The sequence below is a fragment of the Vulpes lagopus genome, chromosome 18 (assembly GCF_018345385.1).
Source record: "Vulpes lagopus strain Blue_001 chromosome 18, ASM1834538v1, whole genome shotgun sequence".
In the NCBI taxonomy this organism is placed as follows: Eukaryota; Metazoa; Chordata; class Mammalia; order Carnivora; family Canidae; genus Vulpes; species Vulpes lagopus.
In genome coordinates this window covers 26,296,497-26,313,974 of record NC_054841.1, presented here as the reverse complement: position 1 = coordinate 26,313,974, position 17,478 = coordinate 26,296,497, and the positions used below count along the sequence as shown (strand labels likewise).

At 46.5% G+C, this 17,478-nt stretch overlaps 1 protein-coding gene across 1 annotated transcript in view; it reads left to right on the top strand.

The window, feature by feature from the left end:
- The window catches only part of TM9SF4 (transmembrane 9 superfamily member 4), a 51,968-nt gene that overhangs the window by 22,366 nt on the left and 12,124 nt on the right, over nucleotides 1–17,478 (top strand). Inside the window, exons 3-12 of the mRNA XM_041733107.1 lie at nucleotides 4,047–4,146; nucleotides 9,300–9,468; nucleotides 9,570–9,699; nucleotides 10,828–10,951; nucleotides 12,427–12,545; nucleotides 12,662–12,773; nucleotides 14,176–14,246; nucleotides 15,960–16,092; nucleotides 16,991–17,072; nucleotides 17,168–17,243. Coding sequence (XP_041589041.1) covers nucleotides 4,047–4,146; nucleotides 9,300–9,468; nucleotides 9,570–9,699; nucleotides 10,828–10,951; nucleotides 12,427–12,545; nucleotides 12,662–12,773; nucleotides 14,176–14,246; nucleotides 15,960–16,092; nucleotides 16,991–17,072; nucleotides 17,168–17,243 — 1,116 coding nt within the window. The remainder of the gene's footprint in view (nucleotides 1–4,046; nucleotides 4,147–9,299; nucleotides 9,469–9,569; nucleotides 9,700–10,827; nucleotides 10,952–12,426; nucleotides 12,546–12,661; nucleotides 12,774–14,175; nucleotides 14,247–15,959; nucleotides 16,093–16,990; nucleotides 17,073–17,167; nucleotides 17,244–17,478) is intronic.

Genomic DNA, 17,478 nt, shown 5'->3' with positions numbered 1-17,478 from the left:
GTTTTTTTTTTTTTTTTTAAGATTTTATTTATTTATTCATGAGAGAGAGAGAGAGAGAGAGAGAAAGGCAGAGACACCGGCAGAGGGAGAAGCAGGCTCCATGCAGGGAGCCCAACGTGGGACTCAATCCCGGGTCTCCAGGATCAGGCTCTGGGCCGAAGGTGTGCTAAACCACTGAGCCACCCGGGCTGTCCCAGTTTTCCATTTTTAATGGTGATATAGTATTAGTTCCTTAAATAAATGTATTTCCCTAGAAATGAGTCAGATCCAAATAAAGAGTAGAATCAGTGATACATAGGTAAGGCATACTGGTGCATGAACAATTTAAGGCAAGAGAGAAGCCATCCAACCAGGCACCTTTGCTTTTTTTTTTTTTTTTTTTTTAAATATTTATTTATTTATTTATTTATTTATTTATTTATTTATTTATTTATTCATGATGGAGAGACAGAGAGACAGGCAAAGACGCAGGCAGAGGGAGAAGCAGCCTCCATGCCGGGAGCCTGATGCGGGACTCGATCCCGGGACTCCAGGATCACGCCCTGGGCCAAAGGCAGGTGCTAAACCGCCAAGCCATCCAGGGATCCCTGGCACCTTTGCTTTTTAAGCTTGATGCCTACCGTGGATCAATCAACTGGCAAAGGTGGAGAAGGAGTCACTTAAAATATGGTTACGAGGGATCCCTGGGTGGCGCAGCGGTTTGGCGCCTGCCTTTGGTCCAGGGCGCGATCCTGGAGACCCGGGATCGAATCCCACATCAGGCTCCCGGTGCATGGAGCCTGCTTCTCCCTCTGCCTGTGTCTCTGCCTCTCTCTCTCTCTCTGTGACTATCATAAATAAATAAAAATTTAAAAAAATATATGGTTACGGGAAGTGAGCAGGGCTGGCACCTTGATTAATGGCTCTTTAACAGTGCACTGTGTTGGTGGCATTCTTAGAGCCCCAAGCAGGGGGAGGAGTTGGTGGTGGATCTTCTTGGATCTGGTTTCCCAGGACACAAACTCCAAGGGAGAGATACGGTGCCGTTTTACTGGGTAGGCTCACAGGGTCAGCACTTGGGAAGGAGTGAGGGAAGCAGGACTGGACAGAGAGAGACATTGAGCTATACGACAGAGGCCTGTGGGGAGCTCTGGAACTGGAATAGCCAGCCCTTTGGAGTTGTTCCAGATTGAGGCAAGAGGACTGGTTCTCTGTATCCCTCCATGAACCAGCCATTGGATATGGACTGCCACTAGGGAAGGGGTGTAACCTTGAATAAGGGCTCCTAGCCAAAGGGACTCTTCTCTGTCGTCACCCAAATATAAACCACTCTTAATGCTTTGGTATTTTTCTGGGTTGGGTTTTGTTTTTTGTTTTTTTTCCTGTGCAGTGTTTACAGTATAGCACCCTTGGCATTCTCTCACCTCAGTAAGTCCCCAACTACTTGACTACCATACTGTTCCTCCCTTGGCAAAGTAATGTGTAGTTGAAATTTTTAAGTAGTCCTTCACATCTTTAGTGATTATGTAAAAAGGGTTAACGAAACTTATAAAGTTATGAAAATAAATTCTGCTTTTAAAATAAACACACTTTTCTGCCTCGTTATTGTGTTGTTATGAACCATGTCTTTACTGGTCTGTAGAACCAAAGCAGTAAGATTGCATGAAAATCAAGTGTTTATCTTTTCCTGAGCGTCGCAGTGTTCAAAAGGAGAAGCAGAATACAGGGTCACAAACACAGATGTGCCATCAGGTACATGCCCCTTTGCCACCATATTAGCAAAATTACAAATTGCTACATGTTATGCTTATTTGGGGCATCACATACAAGCAGTTTGTGATTATCCAGTAGGAATTAACCAGTTAAGAGGATAAATATATAAATAATACATTTGTTTAAAAAAAGAAAGAAAATTGCTAGGAACCAAGTTCTAAAAGAGCTGGGATCTTCTCTGTCCCAATCACTGCTGTGTTACCAGCTCCTAGTACATAGCCTGGCAGGGTGGATAAATATGTCTTACAAATAGCTGTTAAAAAGCATCTGACTTAGGGGCATCTGGATGGCTTTGTTGGTTGATTTTGGCTCAGGCCGTCATCTCAGGGTGATTGGTTCGAGCCCTGGATCAGGCTCCATGCTCAGCGTGGAGTATGTTTCAGATTCTTTCTCCTTCTTCCCCTCCCTCTGGTGACTCAAAATAAATAAATAAATAAAATCTCTTTTAAACAGTGCATTTACCACTAAGCAGTAATTAACAAGGAAACACAATGTTACATATGTTGCATTATTGTGAGCATATCTCTTCCTCCAGGTCAGACTTGTAACTTTCAGAAGGAGTAATTAAAGTAAAATTTATTGAGGGTTATTTACATACCAGGCATTATTCATGACTTAACTCAGATGCCCCCCAAGTACCCTCTGAGGTAGCCACTTGTATTTTTTTACAGATTTATTATGTATTTTATAGACAATGAAACCAAGGCCCAGGGAAGTAAACGACCTTGCCCAAGGTCTTGTGGTGAGGAAGAGAGGGTTAATTCTTAACTATTCCATCTCTTAACTTTGGCATGACCCTTCTAGTGCTTCTGCCAAAAGCCCCTCTCCAGAGCAAAGGTTGTGGCATAGAGAGGAGAGGGTGGCTCTGGCTTCCAGTCCTGCCAGGCTAGGAATGTAAGAGCGTACACTTTGGTTGGAGGTGGGAGGGGCGAAGGGAACATAAAGATGGGACAGTAACTTATTGGCCATTGTGGCACAAGCAATTCATGAAATGCTTAATAGAAGTCCTCAGTCCCTTAGTCCAACATCTAAAAACCTCGGAAACCCAGTTTTCTAAACTCCTCCTAGACAAGACTTGACCTGAAATGTCTGACTTTATTTATCCCATGTAGAGTATTTTTGCATTTCTGTGCACAAGTAGTCATTAAATATGGGTACTGCCCCAAACCCAGCTGGGGATGTTGTCCATACTGTCCTTTTAAAACCAAATGAATTTTAAATAAGGATTGTGGACCTGGATTCTAAAAAGTATTTCTACTTTTTTAGATGTTGCACGAGGAATGGTGGGTAGTTTCTAAATACCAAAGATAATTTCATTTGCATGTGGACCAGAATTTATTTTTTGCAACATTTTGATCAGTTCTGTTGATCAATGGTTTGGCATTGCCCATGACTGTCATCGTTTTCAGAGCTATATTCTGTGTGCATGCATCACTTCCTAAACGTTCTCCTTCATGGTCTTCTGAAACCTTGTTTTTAATGGTTGCATAATATTTCATTGAATGAGTATATTATGGCTTATTAAGTGGTGGGGGCTTATACTTGTTTTCCCATTTTTTTCCTTTCTTCAGTCATTCAGCAAACATTTAATGAGCGCTACTGTGCACCTGGCTCTGTAGGTCCTTGCCTTCATGGAGCCACTTAAATTCTAGTGAGGGAGACTGATTTTTTTTAAAAGCAACAGGTAAACAAAATATGTTTTATCAGATATGTTACCTAGGAAACTACATGTGTTGGAATAGAGCAAATTGGGGGGACTCCCTTAGATGAGCTAGTTAGGGAAGGACTTCCAGACGAGGAACCTTAAGCTGGGACGTGAATGTGCGAAGGAACCAGACAGGCGTGGAGTCAGATGTGGAGAAACAGCAGGCTCAGAACCTGAGGCAGGAGAGAGCTAGACAGGCTAGAGGAACTGCAGGCAGGAGAGCACTGGGGTTATGAGGAAGGAGTGAACCTCTTTGTTCCTAAGGTTTATCCTCATTTGGAATTATTTCCTTAGGAAAGACACCCAGAAGTGAAATTATAGAGTCAAAGGCTATCAGACCCTCAGTATATATTGAATTTGGTTGTGATCTTAAAATCTATCATGTAGTCTAAAACTAATGAAACATTAGATAATTCAGAATTGTCGACCATATGGTACATATTATTCTACAGTGTAATCTGCTGCAGTTAGTTTGCTTATTTGATAATATTACCGAGTGTACCAACGATGTGTGGGTGGCAGGGAGGATTATTGAAACTGCCATCTGGGTTTCTGAACTGAGGAACAACAGCCTCTCTTCTCCCACTAGGCAGTGAAGCTCACCAGCTCTCGAACCCAGCTACCTTATGAATACTACTCGCTGCCCTTCTGCCAGCCCAGCAAAATAACCTACAAGGCAGAGAATCTGGGTAAGTTCTTTCTCACTGTCAGCCTGTCCCAGAGGGGAAGCCACATCTTTACATGGCAATGATAGCAGTTAACCTGACGTTACTGCATGCTACACATCGTTCTACATAATTTACATACATATCAGCTTATTCAAGCCCCATAACAACCCTGGGGAGGTAGTTGCTGTTTTTATGCCCATTTTACAGGTCCAGTGACCTACCTCTGGTTATGTTTTTAACTAATGGTTAAACTGAGGTTGGAGTCCACGTAGTCAGACTTCAGAGTTTCTGCCCTTGGCTTCTGTTCAGACCATCTCCCTTGATTTCTAAATATTATAGATTTCCTTTCATGGCTTCTGTTACCTCCTCTGCTTCTCCTTAAAAGAGTGAGTGGTTACCTCTGGCCCTGAAGGAAGCAGAGACATCACTGTAGTTCTTGCTAAGTGACTGTGCAAGACTTGCCTCAAGTAATGTGTGAAGCACCCAGCACAGTGTCTGGCATGTGTGTTCTATAAATAGTAGCCATTTTTATTCTAATTAAAAGAATTCTCCATTTGGTAGAATTTCAGGCTTAAAGCAAAAGACATTCAGAAGCCTCTATTCCCGACACAATTATTAGTACTTACCCTATGCCTGTCTCAGTGTTGAGTCCTGGAGATATGAATGTGGAAAGATGCTGTCCTTGACCTCAAGGAACTCAGAGAATTTCCTCTTAGAGCTTAGGAAGGAGAAAGGAGAAAATTGGTTCTTGAGCAGGCCTCTAAAAGGACTGCCTTCTCTGTCAGAACCACCCATGACTCAGATATTTCCAGAACCTAGCTGACAGGTATATCTATGACCAGGTATTAGGTGTCCCTTGCAATCAGCTTAACCAAAAGCAGACAGATCCTCCTATCCCTTCATCTTGCCTTGTACTGTTGGCTCGGAGCATGGGCTGACTTCCACTGACTGTCTGGGCTGCTCCTCCTGCCTGTCACTTAGCTTTCTTTTCCCTTTCCATACCATGTTGTCCTCTGGCCACCTTGTCTCTGCCTGAGAAACCTGACTGGCTTTGTCCTCCGGGCCTCTTGCTACCGGGACTCTCGGAACAGCTCCTTCCTTGCCCATGAGCTGGTGTGGATTTGTTGGCCAGCAGGTGGGCTCACCTCACCTCTGTGTGACACTGGGTGACTTTCAGCTCTCTGAGCCTCTGCAGCATCTTCCTTAATTAAGCTGGGGAATGTTCCTGTCTCATAGAAATGGGACCTTCTATGTACGAAAGTATCTCATATTGCCATTTGTATCTCATTCTGTCTTTGTGGAGTGCCTGCCTTCACAGCCTATGGGCTTTCAGAGTGGAGGGAACATGCTTTACGTTCCCCTCTCTCTCCCGCTGCAGACCCAGTGTCTGACACAGTAGAATTCAGTCAATGTTAGTATCCTAGGTACTAGGATTAGATACATCCTTGATTTAGGATGTAGAGGTAGATACATCCTTGATTAAGAATGTTGAGGTAGATACATCCTGTTGAGGCAGATACATCCTTGATTAAGTACCTTTTAGATGGCAGGCCTTATGCTATATGTTCTCATCATCACCACCGTTAATACTTCAAGGGGCTCTCATTGTGAGCCAGCCACTGTTCTAGGCACTTCTGTGCTTTAACTTCGTTAATTCTCACAACAGCCCTACAAAGCAGCTCCTCTTACTGTCCCTTTAACATAGGTAAGGGAAGTGAAGCAAAAGGAGGTAGAGTTCCTTGCCCTACTCACTCACCAATATGATTGCTCCTGTTTCATAATGGAACAGCAGCTCTGAGGGTTTAAAAGACTTGCTCCACAGGTCACCTGGCCAATAGGTAGAGAAATTGACATATTAATCCAGGTGGATTTTTTTACTCTAAAGACAAAATTCTTCCTGTTGTCCAGGCTGCCTTCTCCAGAGAGGTTCATTTGGGCTGTCTGAGGGCTGTGCTCCTAGTGATCACACTGATGGAGATTTGTATCACGGTGTGTGTGGGAGTGTCTGTGACAGATATACTGGAGTACAGCATCGGACTCCCTTAGAGCGTCCACATTTGTAGCTTGTTGCTCCTTTAGCCTGGATGGTTATCTGCTCCAGCCATAAAAAGTTAAAAGGCTGGACCCCTGGGTAGCTCAGTTTGTTAAATGTCTGCTTTTGGCTCAGGTCATGATCCCAGGGTTCTGGGATCGAGCCCCATGTCAGGTTCCCTACTTAGCAGGAGTCTGCTTCTCATTCTTGGTCTTCCTCTGCCTCTCTCTCTCCACTGATGTTCTCTCTCTTTCTCAAATAAAATTTTTTTTTTAATTTTTTTTTTTAATTTATTTATGATAGTCACAGAGAGAGAGAGAGAGAGGCAGAGACACAGGCGGAGGGAGAAGCAGGCTCCATGCACCGGGAGCCCGATGTGGGATTCGATCCCGGGTCTCCAGGATCGCGCCCCGGGCCAAAGGCAGGCGCCAAACCGCCGCGCCACCCAGGGATCCCTCAAATAAAATTTTTAAAAAAGTTAAAGGGAACATTTGCATATTAGAAATGAGCTGTTCCAGACCAGCATGTCTTTCTTGGTGTAAATTTTAATTGGTGTAAATTTCTTTTTTTTTTTTTAAAGATTTAATTTATTTATTCATGAGAATACACAGAGAGGAGAGAGAGGAGAGAGGCAGAGACACAGGCAGAAGGAGAAGCAGGCTCCATGCAGGGAGCCTGACATGGGATTTGATCCTGGGTCTCCAGGATCAGGCCCTGTGCTATAGGCAGCGCTAAACCGCTGAGCCACCAGGGCTGCCCTTGGTGTAAATTTCTAAATACCAAGAAATGATACTTACTTACTTGGTCTACAACCTCGTTCCTCTCCATACATGTTCTTCCTTTCCTCATGTGAGCTCCTTGTACACTAAAAAAGAAGTGGGCAGTAGGGAATGATGTGGAGGAAGGAGCCCAAGATCTTAGCACTATGACAATCCCCTCATATGGTCATGGGCAAGTCACCGTCCCTGTCTGGCCCTAGTGTCATCTTCTGGAAAATGAAGAGGGTGACCCAAGAGTCATTTTCACAGCAGACCATGCAGATGTCTTATTGGGATCCTCACTCTCCACTGGCCAACCTATCCTGGTATTCTGTAGACTCAGCTGCATCACTAGGCATCTGAAATGGGGGGTAGAGGAGTCCCTCTTCTCCCCCTCTCCTCAGCAGCCTCATCCACACTTGCCCAGGCTGCGACTTTGTGCAGTAGTGGAGCTTGGGCCCTGCCACTGGCTGTATGAATGCCAACAGCTCACAGCTTCCATCCATAGCCCTAATCTGTCTTTCAAGCCCCAAATTTGGATATCTAATCACCTGCTTGACATATCCAAATGGTGGAAAAAATGGCTAAGGGTAAATGTGCTCCTCTTCAGTATTCCCACCTAGCACCCCATTATAGAAACCTCAGTCTGTCACCTCCCTTCCCTCATCCTTTGTATCAGTCAGCACCAGGTCCCCTAGTGTCACCTCCTATGTCCACGTGCTTGCTTCCACCCGAGTACAGGCCAGCCACCATCCCATCCTCGCTCACTTGCATGACTGGCATCACCCCAGCCAGTCCCTTGTATCTTCTGTGTTTTCTTCACAAAATAGCCAGAGTGATCTTTGTGTCGTCACAATCAGGTAGTGTCTTCTTCCATCGCTGTTAGAAACCCTTCCTGGGGTTTTCTTGCTCTCTAGATAAAAATTGGACTTCCAGCACAGCCCATGGGCCCAAGGTCTAGCTCTGGCTCATCATGTGGGCTCACCCAAGGTCACTTTCTCACTTTGTTCTCTGTGCTACAATCGCACAAGCCTCTCAAGCTCATCACACTTCTCTCACCCCAAGGAGCTTTTGCACATACTGTTCCTGCTGTCTAGAATGTTCTTCCTCTCTCTACATAGTGAATACCCCTCTTCATTTAGAGCTCACTTCAAACATCATTTCCTCAGAGCAACTTTCCTAGACCTGCTCCCTGTGTCTAGAACAAGTTCCTCTCTTTACATGATGTAGTCTCCATGAATATGTTTGTTCAGCATTGCATCTTCAGGGCCCAGCACATAACCAGTACCAGGTACCTGCTGGGAATGAGCGAAGGGACGAAGGAAGGAATGGCTGACGAGTCACAGCATGCCATCTCAGGCAGTCCCTCCCAGTAGGCCCGTGTTAGACCCTGGGACTATGCAGGCACTGGTCCCGCCTGTTGGTTTTGGTCAGTCTTCAGTCTTCCCATTTCACATCATCCCAGTAGAATTGTTAGAACAGCTTAGAATGAAAGTGCCGTTGGTTGTCGTTGCCAGTCCCTCACTGTTCCCGCACCTGCTAGTGTGATGCCTCGGAGCAACTCTGAAGCAGTATGCTTGCAGTGGGTATGCTGCAAGTTCGTTAAGTAAGAACATGTTTTGGCTAAAAATCACAGGTGCTGGGTTTTACCTCACTTCCCTCCCTGCCTGAACTGGGATCTGAAACAGGGAAATCAATGGGAAACAGTCTGCCCTTAAAAGAGCCTACGAGGTGGCAGAAACTTAATATGGCAGTGCACTGTGCTGTGCGGTCACATCACTGGTGTGTGCAAAGGTGAAGCAGGAATGCTCATGATAAAGATAGTGTATGTTGCCAGCCTGCTCTGCGCCTTGTTCCTCATGCTATTATTATCCCCATTGTACAGATACAGAAATTGAGCCTCATTGAGGTTAAGTAACTTACCAAGACTGCTAAGATAGTAAGTGGCAGAACCAGGGCTCACTAGGCAGTCTTGTCTTCACCGTTGCATGACACTGCCTCTACGCAGAGGGAAATCGCTGGAGAGAGTGACGAGCTCCAGAGGTCAGGAAGGGCTTCCTGGAGGGGGAAAGCTGGGCTTGAAGGGTGAGGATGAACTTCCCAGGAACATAGGCAGGAAGAGGCACTCCGGGCAAAAGAGATGACATGAGGCCCAGAGGCAACTTTGATGTGCCCTGGAGTCTGGTGGTGGTGTCACAAAGGGGGCGGAGAGGATGACAGGTGGGAGATGGATGGGCCAGCTCTCTGCAGGTAGCGTAGAGCACTGAATGCCAGCTGCAGAACTGCTGAGGGCCCCGCGAGTCAGCACTGTGTTTCTGCGGCTCTGCTGACCTCAGCAACCTCAGGGCTGAAGCTCTGAGATCCATGTGTCTCTCTTATGGCAGGAGAGGTGCTGAGAGGGGACCGGATTGTCAACACCCCTTTCCAGGTGCTAATGAACAGCGAAAAGAAGTGTGAGGTTCTATGCAGCCAGACCAACAAGCCAGTGACGCTGACCGTGGAGCAGAGCCGGCTTGTGGCCGAACGGATCACTGAAGACTACTATGTCCACCTGTAAGTTGTCCTCTTCTCCCTGCCAGCCTCGAGTTGGTGTCGGGGAGGGCACTGATGGGAGAGGCAGTCCAGAGGGACTGAGCGGGGCCTTGGGTTTCCAGCATTGCCGACAACTTGCCTGTGGCCACCCGGCTGGAGCTCTACTCCAACCGTGACGGTGATGACAAGAAGAAGGAAAAAGATGTGCAGTTTGAACACGGCTACCGGCTCGGCTTCACGGATGTCAACAAGGTAGAGTGTCTCTGCGTGCTCGAAGGGCTGGGGGCGTTTCACTGGTAAGTCATGAGCACCTGGGGCCACAGGGAAGGGGGAAATACTTAGCTCTAGGTTTCTAACAAAAGGTGGGATGGCCAAGACAGGTTTCTCTTTGTGCCGCTGGGTGTGGTCTGTTAGAGTAGCTGCTTTTGGCAGAAAGTGGAAGGCACAGTCCCTCAGAAGGAAGATTCCATATTTATAAGATTAAAACAAAACAAAAAAGGATTTCATCAGTATGGAGGAGAGAGAGCGAGGTAGTATAGCAGTCAGGAGTGTGCTGGCTCCCTGGGCATTGGGTCCCACATCCACCAGCTCCTGGTTGTTGAGTGTCCTTGAGCCTACCTGTTAACTCTCTGGGCCTCTGATTTCTCATCGGTAAAAAAGATGCAGTGTCCATAGCTGCCCTTTTTGTTATGCAGAGTGAAACAGAAAATTTGTGTCTGCTACTTATAGTGCACAGCCTCTGAGAAATACGCTAATAATGGCAATGATAGTTAACAGTGATTCTCCTTTCTGATTTTCTAAACTGAACACCTTCTACGTAGGGAATAAAGGAAAATTTGACCTTTTGAGGCATAGGCCCTGCCCTCAAAGGGCTTCTGATCCCAATGGGAAAGAGAACTGACCATGTAAGACCCTGCATCTTAAGTCCCAGTTGCCATTTGCTGATGGTGCTAGTGCCATGACGATCAAGGCTAGCAGAGTTCAGAGGAGCCTGTTGTGCATTCAGATTGTCATGGAGGAGGTGGGCCTCGGAAAATAGGAAGGCTTGAGTGGAGTGGAGTCAGGGGTGGCATTCTAGCCAGAGTGAATGCCAGGGCCAGAGCTGCTGCGTGGTGACTGTTCATGGCGCAGGGGAGGGCTGGGGGAGATCAGGTGAACTGGATGTCTGAGAACATGATGGAAGGCCTAAGGGATCCGGGCTTTTATCTAGTAAGCCCCAGGGAGCTCTGGAGGGTTTCTGAGTGGGGAGTGCTGTGAGAGCAGTGTTTTTGGCAGGTGGAAACAGCTGGGCCTACTGGACAAGAGGAAGAATCTGATATCTGGGATGATTTTCTGGTTGTTTCTCGACTACTAGGTATTTTCTCTCCATTGCTGTTTTAGATCTACCTGCACAATCACCTCTCGTTTATCCTTTACTACCACCGGGAGGACCTAGAAGAGGATCAGGAACATACATACCGAGTCGTCCGCTTCGAGGTGATTCCCCAGAGCATCAGGCTGGAGGGTGAGTGGGGAGGTATGGCCAGAGGGGTAGGGCTGGATGGGCCTGGGCTTCCATACCCAGGATCTTCTCACACTTGATTCTGAGATGGTTGATAGGCCACAGTGTGGCGTACGGGCCCAGCCAAGGTAGGGCCGCTGCATTCCCGTGAAAGAAGGTGAGGAGTGAGAGGAGAGCTGATATCTGTTATGTCCTGGCTTGGCACCTTCCCGGTTTACTGCCTCTCGCAACCCCTGAAAGTGTGTGGTGATTATAGACAAGGAACCAGAGGCTCAGAGAGGTTGGTGACTTGGCTGGGCCTCTCATGAGAGCCAGCCAGCTTACCCTTGGCTGAAGAGCAAGGTGAAGGGATACAGACAGGGCAGTCAGGCAGCTGCTTTCTGTTTCCTCTTCCTCTGACTAAGTCATTGGCACAGACTAGAGTTGGCCTAGGGGCAATAGATGTGCAAGAATCTGAGAGCCTAGCCCTACGGGCCGAAAGAGAGCTGGTTTGGCTTCTCATCTGTCTGCCCTTTCTCCCCACAGGGCACATTTCAACTTAGCAGGCTTGGCCTTTGTCCACAGTATTGGTGGGTTTCTGGCCTTTTTTTTTTTTTTTTTAAGCTATGGAACCTAGTTTTGTTTTTTTTTTTTTAAGATTTTTTATTTATCTATTAGAGACAGAGACAGAGAGAGAGAGAGAGAGGCAGAGACACAGGCAGAGGGAGAAGCAGGCTCCATGCAGGGAGCACAATGCAGGACTCGATCCTGGGTTTTCAAGATCATGCCCTGGGCTGAAGGCGGCACTAAACCACTAAGCCACCGGGACTGCCCCTAGTTTTCAAACAAAATCATACCCAGAAATCTCATAATAAGACATCGGTCTTGTGCTTTCAGAGCAGTATACTGCTCTCTGTCTGATGAATGTCATGATCACAGCTTTATGTTTATTGCCTGATGATTTTGACATCATCTCTCCCTTCAACTATTTCCTCGAATTTAGAGACTCCGTCTCCTTTTCTCACCATTTTCTCTCCAGCACAGTCCTGGGCACATAGTAGGTGCACATTATATGGTTGTTGGTTGAATGCATGAACAGGTAACAGGATGAATAAATGAAGAAAGAAGCATCTGAGTGATTGAATTGCTGAAATGCCAGGACTTTGGGGACTGCATGAATGAGTAAACTCGTGATAGCATGAGTCAGTGGTGTTTTTTCCTCAGTGGAGCTGATTGAGTGGATATATGAATGTTTGAATTGAGCAAAGAGAGATTGATTAAATATGGGACTCAGACCCCGTCCTGCACACCCAGCAGCTCCAAAGGCTTTTAGGATGGTCAGGGCTCTGGGGAGGAAGTTCTACAACTGTGTTGCCTGTACTCAGACCCTGGGTTCTAGCAGCAGGCCGCCTCTGAGGGCACCCACCCCCACCGCCAAACAGCCTTTGGGTAGAGGCACTGGCCCCCACAGGAGCACGCTGAGTCTCTGTCTCTCACAGACATCAAAGCAGATGAGAAGAGTTCATGCACCCTGCCTGAGGGTACCAACTCCTCGCCCCAAGAAATTGATCCCACCAAGGAGAACCAACTGTACTTCACCTACTCTGTACACTGGGAGGTGAGAAGGGGCTGGAGCCCATGGCAGGGGAGGGGAGTTCTGGTCTGGCAGGAGCTGTCTAGGAAGAATCCTGACTCTTAGGTGCTTCTTTCCCACTTTCCCTCCCTCCACTCCAGGAAAGTGACATCAAATGGGCATCTCGCTGGGATACTTATCTGACCATGAGTGATGTGCAGATTCACTGGTTTTCTATCATTAACTCTGTTGTGGTGGTCTTCTTCCTGTCAGGTGAGAGATTGATGGGATGGGAGGGGGAGTGGACAAGAGGGTGAGGGATGAAGGTCTGAGGTATCATATGACTCAAGGGGGACTTCTAGGGTGCTCTTGGGGCCGAGTATAGGTCAAAAACAGACATCAAGGCTCTTGTACTAGGCATCAGGCATGCAAAGGTGAATAAGATTCAGTCTCTACTTTGAGGAGCTCCCTAGGGAAAGATGGATATATCTCTTCATGGACACCTTCACCAATTCATTAAACAAGATTTCGTTGTTGACTATCCCATACAAGTGCTATGCCACATCCTAGGGATATGGTGTTGAGCAAACCCAGCCCAGTCTGTGCCCTCACGAAGTCTGTTCTGGTGGTGGGAGAGAAAAAAAAGCAAAGAAGTGGTTGAGTCCAGATAGTGATAAGTGCAAAGGAGCAGATAAACAGGGTGACCAGATACACAGCCATTGAGAAAGGATGAAGGCTGCTTTAAAGAAGACCTCTGTGAGTGAGGAGGAGCCACCATTCAGAGACCCAAGGAAAGACTAGTTCAGCCAGGGCCATGGAACCCTGGCTGGGACAAGCTTAGGGAGAAGCTGGCTTGCAAGCCAAGGGGAGGGTCATGGGCAGAGGTGGAGTGAAACCAATCATTTCAGTATCAGATGGGAAGTAAAGATAATACTAGCCACTTTTTATTAAATGTTTACTGCGGGCCCAGCCACTATGTTAATAAGTACTTTACAGACCTGTTAATCCGTCAAGATCCAAGAGCTTTAAGTTAGCTGAGGTCATACAACCCATTGTCTTAACCACTATACTGTGCTGCCTGGAGAGGAAACAGGTGATGTGGAGGTACACATGGTGGGGTCCTCTGAACCATTGGGGGTTGTTGAAGGCAAAGATGCCTGGGATAAGTCTTGAAGTATGAGTGGGAGTTAGGGCAGAGTGGGGCATTGCAGGCAAAGGGAACAGGAAACAGCCCCAGTGAGGGCTGTGGAGGCTGTGAACTGATGACAAAAGTAGCAAGCAAAACTGATGACAAAAGTAGCAAGCAAGCAGGGGCAGCGAGGTAAGCCTTGGGTAGATGTGAGGCTGCAGAGGTCAGGGGAGCCCAGACACCGAGCCGCTGTGGTGCTATTCTCCCTGGAATAAAAAACGATATGTCCTTTGGCTATCCGTATGCATCCCAGTGGCTCTTTCCTTCCCCTACCAGGGGAGTGACCCTCCGTGTGCCCCTCTCTGGATAGCTGGGGTGGAGCTCTGTTCAGCAGAAGTCCCAAGGCAGCTGCACAGCCAGTTCCCACTGGAGGAAGCCATGCACGCCAGCCATCCCCCAGCAAAACTCCAAGCCCAGGAGGGCATGTAGCCCAGGAGACTGCACCAGCAATGCTGACGCCTCTTCCTCCCGACCCGTCTTTTTCAGGCATCCTGAGCATGATCATCATTCGGACCCTCCGGAAGGACATTGCCAACTATAACAAGGAGGATGACATTGTACGAGGTCTTGGCTGGGGAGGGATGGACTTGGGGAGGGAGGGCAGACTAGCAGTAGGGTTCTGGGCTACCAGACTGGGGGACAGGGTGGTTGTGGTGGTGGTGATGGTGTTGGTGATGTATGTGTGTTTCATAGAGTAGTTTGAAAAGGAAAAAAAAATGTTTAATGACCCAAAATGATAGAGATAAGCGTTGTTCTAATTTCTAAACATAAAAGCAATAGCAGAAATCACAAGAAGAAAACTTAATGACTACATTAAAAATTTGAAAACTAGGGGCACCTGTTGGCTCAGTCATGGAGCCTGCATCTCTTAATCTCTGGGTCGTGAGTTGAAGCCCTATATTAGGTATGGGGACTACTTAAAAAAAAAAAATCTAAAACCTGTTCTGCATGTCAGAATATATAGCTAAAACAGAAAAGTGCCAGAGATTACTTATAACAAACTTGAAAAAGGTTGTAGTTAAGAGAGCTGGTTTTAAAAAGCTCCCAAATCTCTAATTTGAGAATGAACAAAAAATTTATTGACTAAGAACTATACATGGCTAATAAACATGTGAAAAACCATTTTTATCTCAGGGATAACCACCCTCCCCTCCCAAAGGACAAATTCAAACAATTATGAGAAGACAATTTTGGACCTTCAAATCAATCCAAGTGTGTTTTCATATAGTACTCATTGTCAGCAAGGTTTATGTGAGCTAAGGCCCTGCGCATGCCACCCATGCAAGTGTAAATTGGTAGTTTTCTGAAAAGTTATGAATTGGCTGTACATACCATGAACTGTCAAATAGTTAACTTGCTTTGACCCAGTAATTATTCTGGAATTTTCAAAGGAAAACATCAAAACCACAAGGACTCCAGAAATATTTCTTACAACTTTATTTATATTTGAAATAAACTGAATGTAGCCTGGTATTCCATAATAATGGATGTTACGGTAGAGTTGTGCAATGGCAAATTGTACAGACATTAAAATACCAATTGCAAAGAGTACTTTTTAGAAATGAGGAAATGCTCTTGATCAAACATCATTTGAAAAATAACAAAGTATGCAATAAAAACACTCTGGTTCCAATTTTAGTATTTAAAAATTATATATACATATGCACATAAACATACACAAAGGGTTAAAGGAAGTGCATCAAAACATTGGTATCGTTAAATGCCAGGGGTATAAATTACTGTCTTTTCTATGTCTTTTGGTTTTTTTTTTTTAATTTTTGAATGTTTACTTATGAGTTTTAGATCTTTTCAGTATTTCCAGATTTTTAAACAATTTTCTACTATAAACATTTATTGCCTTTTGTTCATTTAAATATCATGCCAAATGCCATAATTTTTTTCACTTTTTTATTACATAAAAACACATATTACTTTTATAATCAGTTAAAAAATTGCTTCTGAATCTTACCACTCAGAAACTCTCACAATTAACGTTTCAGTGTGTTGATGTTTACATTATTTTTCTGTGCACCAGGCTTGTGGAATCTTAAGTAGCTGTAAGCCTCATTTTTGTGCCCTCCTTTTCCATGTGATAATTCTCTGGGAAGCACTGTCTCATGTTGCTTACACTCCTGTCAGGGCGGCAGCTGGTTGACACCTGAGGGACCCTCAGCCCTAGTCAGGGGGCGTGGGTCCTTGGGGCTGGTCTATGCAGGAGCTATCTCCTTTGGACCCCAGGAAGCAGCCTCACTCCTGACCCTTTGCTGCAGGAAGACACCATGGAAGAGTCTGGGTGGAAGCTGGTGCATGGTGATGTCTTCAGGCCCCCGCAGTATCCCATGATCCTCAGCTCCCTCCTGGGCTCAGGCATTCAGCTCTTCTGTATGATCCTCATCGTCATCTGTGAGTGGGTCTGGGAGGGCTGGGCATGGGGTCCTGTCACCAGAGCAGCACAGGCCTGATGAGTCTGAGAGAGGGGTGGCCTCCCCCACTGCAGAATGAGACATGTTGGCATCACTGGGCAAGACAGTCTTCCTTGCCAGCAGGATGGCTGGGTCCTCTCAGCACCAGGCCTTCGTGGTTTGGTGCCCCTCAGAGCTCTCCAGCAAGTACTATTGATCACCTACTATGTCCACTCCATCTGCAAAGCCGTGGTCAGGTATTCAGTGACTCAGCAAGTCAGCATCAGGATTGGGAGGGGAAATCAGTCTACCTAAATTTTTTTTTAACCATTTTTACTAGTTTTTAATTGACATAACACTGCATAAGTTTAAGGTATATAGCATATATATGCTATATGTATATATTATGAAATGATCACAGTAATTTAGTTAACATCACCACACATAGTTACATAATTTTTTTTTTCTTGTGATGGGAACGTTTAAGACCTAATCTCTTAGCAGTTGATCTGCCTAAGTTTTTATCTCAGCCTCATGCCGCTAAGCTTTGTGACTTTGGACAAGTTACTTAACCTCTGCGAACCTCATTTTTCTCATTTGAGAAATGGGTAACCAAGCTCTGCCTCACAGGGCTGATAAGGCAGACAGAGTGAGCAGGTATTTGTAGTGGTCTCAGCTTAGTGCCTGACTGGTCGCAAGTGCTCTGTGGGCCGGAAGCGGTGGTGCAGATGTGGCCAGCTGGTGCTCGGCAGTAGTGAGCCTCAGCTAAGACCCGTCTTCTCCTGTAAAGAGCAGGGGAGTTTGCTGTCAGGAGGGCCAGGGGAGAAGGAAGCCTCATCTGCCCTGGAGGCTGGGGCCAGGGACCCTGATTGTCTCTCTTCCTTCCCGCTCCCCCACAGTCGTGGCCATGCTCGGGATGCTGTCGCCCTCCAGCCGGGGAGCTCTCATGACCACAGCCTGCTTCCTCTTCATGTTCATGGGGTAGGTGTGTCTGAATGGACTCCGGGGCTGGCCCAGGCTGCCTGCCCTCCGGCTAACAAATCCCCTTGGTGTGGACCCCTGCGATTTCCCCACAGGGTGTTTGGTGGATTTTCTGCTGGCCGTCTGTACCGCACTCTGAAAGGCCATCGGTGGAAGAAAGGAGCCTTCTGTGTAAGTGTGCTAACCTCCTGCCAGTGTTGGTGTGGAGCTGAGAAGCTTCTTCCTGGTCTCCTCAGCAGTATAGGCAGTCTGTGGTGGGGGTTAGCACCAGAGTAGCAGTGTGATAGAGTGGTGGGGGAGCACACGCCCCAGGGTAGGGAACACTGGGCTCTCACACAGGCATCTTGGGACTTCTGAGGGCCTCTGCTGCTACATCCATGAGAGGAGCAGATTGAATATAGGTGAT